Source organism: Canis lupus, chromosome 27 (genome assembly GCF_011100685.1).
Source record: "Canis lupus familiaris isolate Mischka breed German Shepherd chromosome 27, alternate assembly UU_Cfam_GSD_1.0, whole genome shotgun sequence".
Classification (NCBI taxonomy): domain Eukaryota; kingdom Metazoa; phylum Chordata; class Mammalia; order Carnivora; family Canidae; genus Canis; species Canis lupus.
The window spans coordinates 40569618-40575957 of NC_049248.1; the positions used below are offsets into that span (position 1 = coordinate 40569618).

General features: G+C 38.1%; 1 protein-coding gene across 1 annotated transcript; it reads left to right on the forward strand.

The window, feature by feature from the left end:
* Nucleotides 1–4688: 4688 nt before the first annotated feature.
* Nucleotides 4689–5624, forward strand: OR8S13 (olfactory receptor family 8 subfamily S member 13). The gene is given in 1 exon segment (NM_001389047.1): nucleotides 4689–5624. A coding segment is annotated over 1 exon segment (936 nt).
* The last annotated feature ends 716 nt before the right edge of the window (nucleotides 5625–6340 follow it).

The window sequence follows — 6340 nt, forward strand, 5'->3', positions numbered from 1 at the left end:
GAAGTTCCTGTAATTGGTCTTCAGGAACATAGAGATCTCGTGGACTGAGGTACAAATCAGGGTTGCAGGAAATCTTCTGAGCCACAAAAAGTCCAGAGCTTGGTAATGTCTCAGTGACCCTCTGATGTCTCTCTCTCTCTCTCTCTCTGTCTCTCTCCCCTGATAAATTCATTCTGGCTCTCTGAGATGTGTCTTTTTACCCTGGGTCTTCTTGTAGACATTTTTTGCTAGAGACTGAGCCCCCAAATCTAGGCAGATTCATATTCTCAATGCATTGAGGTCTATGTGTACCCCTACTCTGAGCAGCTTCTTGGGGAAAACTCTCTGGCCTTGATGACTGATGTTGGGCAATGGGAATGGGATTTCATGCATTCTGGGTACAAACTCTGTATTGTCTAGGCCCTAAATGCATAATTAAAGCAGAGTAAAGCAACTCAGAGTATAATAGAGGAGGATTAGACAGAGTACATCATCACAGCAGATAGTATATGTTTTTGTCCTTTTCTAGAATCCACTTACATGTGCCACAGAAAGTTAAATTTTTTGCTATTAATAACTCCCCCAGTCTCCCAAATGGTTCAAACTGATGCAGGTGCTGAAGCACACAGGAAAAGGGGCAGAAGTCAAGAAATATTTAGGAGAAAATTTTGCTGATGTTCTTTTTCCATGCCCTCCTACTTTCAGCCCTTCTTCCAGTTCAGGGAACTCCCAGATTCCCAGGGGATTTATAATGTTTCTGAGTATACAAACTTTCCCACTTTTGGTCAGTAAACAGAGGAAATACTGACACTCTCTCTCTTCTTTTTCTTATTAATCCATCTATCCCAGCATTTGTGAAATTAACATTTTTAAATTAAATACATTTGAGATTGACAAAGTGTTAAGAAACCTATGTTTGTTCTCTTTGTCTAGGAAGGTTTCCCAACAACTTGTCCCCTTGGAAAGAATGTGATAAATTACCAAACTGCCTGAGCTCAAATCCCAAGTTCTCCATTGGTGCCTTTTTGTCATTAGACAGGGTTCTTAAATGCTGGCTGTTGCCTCAGGTCCTCGTCTGTTTAAAAGAAAGAAAAAGGATAAGAAGATAAAAATGGCTGCATCATGGGATTTTTTTAGAGAAAAAAGTAGGTTAATATATATAAAGTGCTTGGAATCAAGCATTGTCTTTTCAAATCATCACCATCATCATCATTATCCTGATTCCTTAATCTAAGGGGGTTAATACTGTGACTAATTTGACATTTAAACTCAGTCATTCCAGTGGAATAAATATCCAATGATAAAATGAGATAAAATGAGATGACTCTTTAAAAAAAACAAACAAAAGTCAGGGGCCTGGGTGGTTCAGTTGGTTGGGCATCTGACTTTTGGTTTCAGTTCAGGTCATAATCTGATTTCTGAGATCGAGCTCCACATCGGGCTCCCTGCATTCAGCAGGGAGTCTGCTTCTTTCTTCCCTCTCTTTCTGCACCCCCCTGCTTGCACACCCATGCTTTTTTGCTCTCTCTCTCTCTCTCTCTCATAGATAGATAGATAGATAGATATTTTTAAAGAATCAACATCATGCTGATTTGTAAAGCAGGTAAGACAGAACTAAAGGTTGCAGACATGTTTGACAAGTGCTCATATATGACTCTCTTATACAAATTCAAACCCCAGCTAACTTCTAATTTCTGCATTGATCTCTCTCTCTTCTTTCTTTAAGGATCTAGGACATCCCTTCATTACCTACTCTGAATCTAGGCTGTATCTTATAAATTTCATTGTAAATTGAAGGCACTGTGACCCTTCTGGATGAGTAAGTACACACAATGTAGACAAAGAGTAAATGTGAAAGAAATGAAACTATACTATGCCTAATTCATACAGAAAATTCTAAACACTGAAATGCTCATATTTTTTAAGAGAGTGGTCTCAACTGACTTTTCAATTTTGTTTTATTTACTAGTGTAGAAAACAGGAAAATTGTTTTCTTCTAACAGAACTTGACAAAAGCAGAGATAAAAGAGGTCCTTGAAATTTTTTTTCAACAGTTTGTTTTCCTTCTCTGCTAAATTTAAGTTGATTTCAGCCATCTATGCTGCATATAAGTCTAGTAGCCAGAACTGAGATGAGGGCACCTGGGTGGCTCAGTCATTTAAGAATCTGCCTTTGGCTCAGGTCATGATCCCAGCATCCTGGGATTGACCCAGCATCGGGCTCCTTTCTCAGCAGGGAGCCTGCTCCTCCCTCTGCCTTTGCCTGCAGCTCCTGCTGCTTGTGCTCTCTTTCTCTCTGTCAAATAAATAAATAAAATCTTAAAAAAAAAATAAAAGAGGTAGGTCTTCTTATGACCTCCATTAAAAAATAAATAACTGAGATGGAAACTGAATTTAAGAAAATCTCATAGTCTGAGAAAGTATGTAAAGATTCAGTATTTATCGTGGGGGAAGAATCAGAAAGGACAGCACTGAGAAGGTGGCTGTTCTACAGGATTAAACTCATTATGAGCCCTTTGGGCAACATCAAGGTCACACCTTACAGTGTCAGGACAAAGTTCAAGAATACAGGCTAGATTCTGAGCACAAGGGGACAGGCCAGAGTTTGTGTGGCATTACAAAACCAGGCAAGAGGTTTCAAGAGGCACAACCTAAGTATGTAGCCCCAGATTATTTTTCAAACTAGGCACAAAGGCAAAGGCTAATACTAGAATAAATCCCTGAATGCTAGACAAAAGTGACATAAAATCAAAGAGAAAAAAAAGCTGAGTATCTATAAAATAGTTAAGCAGCTGTATATAAAAGGTTGTCTTCTCTGCCTACCTAGCATAGCCTGGTTTATAACAGTCCACCTATGAATATCTGCTGTCTGAATAACGGGCTTATGGAAATATGGTAGAAGCATAAACAAATGAAAAGAAGGATTGTGAATAGAATGGGTAAAGTCCACTACCAGACCCTCCATAGCTACAACAATTTAACTTCTCTTCCTCCTCCTCCTCTTCCTACACACACACACACACACACACACACACACACACACACACAGAGCATTTTTTTCTCTTTCACTTATCTTTAATGTTGAATCTTTATCAAGATTATGGGTCTGGAACCTTTCCCAGAAATGTTACCTATACAACCTATACTCTTCATTTCATTATTTTTTATTTCTTTATTCAACAAATACTCACTGGGGTTCCACCTATGTACTTCCCTTCACTAGGCTGAGTGTTCTGGATGCCAAATACAGTCAAGCACAATCACTGCCTCCATGAAATTACAGTATCAAGAAATGGAAAACTTTAATGCACTACACATACACACTAACACTGACTACAATAGCAAAACAGGGATTCATGTGGTAGCCTACTGGGAACAGTTATTTATTATGAGCTGATGAGTTAGATCATACTGTAGAGAAACAGAAGAATTCTTAAGAAACTCTTCAGAAAAGTTGAGACTCAGTATAGAAAAAATACAGGCTTTATAATAAAAAGTTCAGAGTTGGAATCATGGTATGAATCATTTGGGTGATACTCAAACATTTTTTGTTTCCTTATTTGAAAAATCTTTACTAAGTGATTTACTTCAACTTGCACCTGGAGTTTAGTAGGAGTACCTAGAACTTAAATGGTGCTCAATAAAAAATAGTTCTATTATTAAATATGGTGAATTCAGAAGAATAATAGTTCTATTATTAAATATGGTGAATTCAGAAGATTTTTTTAGAAAGTTGAAATTAAGCTAAGTGTCAAAAAATAAATAAAATGTAGATCTACAAAGAGGGCATTCCAGATAAAGTCAATGCTTAAGCAAAGGTGGAAAGAAGGGATGTCCATAAGGTATTGGAGAAAAATATACTAGCTTGCCCTCTGAATTAGGGCTAAGAGGTAGTATATATGACAATTATATAGGTACATAGATGCCAAATGATGGAGGACATTCATTGCCAACCCTTGGTTGCAAGACATGGTATGATAGAGATACCTCTTGTCTTTGAGTCCTACATAGTACAAACAAATACCAACTATTCAAATTGAAAATTTGGACAAGTAACATAACCTCTGATACTAAATTTTCCCTTCTGTAAAATGGATTCATCAAGCTCTGCCCTTATTCATTCTACTCCATCCTCCAACATACAAAGGCAAAGAAAGACACATGCTCACACACAGGCACACATGCACTAAGATTCACGATTACATGTTTTAGTCTTGCCCCAAAGATGATATTGACAATATATGTGAAAGTGATTGTAAAAAGCTAAAGGAAGGTAAAATAACATCATTGAGTAACTTAGCTAGGTTTTAAATGGGAGTAAGAAACAGAGATGGAGAAGAAATTAGAAGTTTTGCAACATCCACTATAGACATCCCATTAAAATATGCAAATTACAGATAACATTTTTAAGCAGTTTTAACTGAAGGAAATTGACTAAATTAGTCTAGTCCATGTTTGAACAAATTTGTGAATTCCTTCAGCAATCTCTGAGATAGAATATCAACTATAGGGTAATATCATACTGAAATTGACCCATTCAGAATTGAAGCAGAGCATCAGTATGGGAAGAAATGTTCTAAAAAAATCAATATGGAAAAATACGAAATATAAGCTAGTTGGGCTCAAGCCTTCCTCTTCTGGTAATTGAGTGCAGTCAACAGAGGTTTGAGATTTATGCCTATTTTTATTTCTAGGTTATATCCTCTGTAAATGGCTTTGAAGAACCACAGCACCATCACAGAGTTCATCCTCCTTGGGCTGTCTGTTGACTCTCACATCCAGGTTCTGCTCTTTGTGCTTTTCCTTGGGATTTACCTCTTGACTATTTTGGGAAATTTATTGATGCTGTTGGTCATCAAGGCTGATTCCCACCTCCACACACCTATGTACTTCTTCCTGAGTCACCTCTCTCTCACGGACTTTTGTTTCTCTACTGCCATAGTGCCCAGGTTGCTGGAGAACCTCCTGTCCCAGAGGAAAACCATCTCAGTGGAGGGCTGCCTGGCTCAAGTCTTCTTTCTGTTTGACTTTGGAGGAACAGAAGTCTGCCTACTGTCAGCAATGGCCTATGATCGTTATGCTGCTATCTGTCATCCACTCCTCTATGGCCAGGTGATGAATAATCAGCTGTATATGCAGCTTGTATGGGGTTCATGGAGCCTGGGGTTTCTAGATGCACTCATTAACATCACCTTAGTAACAAACCTGGATTTCTGTAAGGCCCATACCATCCCCCACTATAGCTGTGAGCTGCCCTCCCTTTTCCCTTTGTCCTGCTCTGATGTCTCTACCAACCTCACTGTCCTGCTCTGTTCCACACTCCTGCATGGCTTTGGTACATTCTTCCTGATATTCTTCTCCTATGCACGCATTGTCTCCACCATCCTGAGCATCAGCTCCTCCTCAGGCAGAAGCAAGGCCTTCTCCACCTGCTCCTCCCACCTCACTGCAGTGAGCTTCTTCTATGGCTCAGCTTTCCTGCGTCATCTCATGCCAACCTCAGGCTCACCTCTGGAGCTGATCTTCTCCATACAGTATAGTGTGGTAACTCCCCTAGTAAACCCCTTCATCTACAGCCTGAAAAACAGGGAGATTAAAAATGCACTGAGAAGAACCTTGGGGAAGTTTTTGCAACAGTACAGGTAGCAAACTATGGGTAGAGATGATTAGGATTAGGCTCAAACTACATGCATGCAAATATCTGTTGAGTTGATGTCAAGTAAAATGCTTGAATGTGCATCTTGTTAAATGCTGACAGATGCCTTAGTAAATAATTTTACTACCCAAATTCAGTATATTTTCTTCTAATTTTTTCTGTACATAGAGATTTTAATTGAACAAATTATTGAGCATTCTCAATGTGAAAGCATGAATCATTTTTAGTTTTTGTCATTGAATATAGATGGGTACTATAAAATGACCCTTACTTATTTTCTAAAGAAATTTAAAGCAGATTTTTTAGCATTTTGGCTTATTTCTATTAAAATGTAACATACATATAGAAAAGTACACAGCATGCAAGGATACAGCAACCAGATCAAGTCCACTTTGCAACACTATCCCAGACTCACAAGTAATCTAATGCCATACATTACTTTTGCCTTCTCTTGTTCTTGTAAGTGGAATCTACCATCTATTTCTTCTGTACTTGACTTAATACACTCAATATTATACTTAGAGAGCTAACTCTCCAAGTATAATTTATTTGTATGTTGTTTTTCCTGTGTTGCATCCTTTTCCATTGTATGAATACATAACTTATTGATCTGTTTTACGTTTGAAGGATACTTGTGTAATTTTGGTTTATGACTATTCTGAATAGTGTAGCTATCAGTATTCTTGTACACATCTCTTAGTGACCA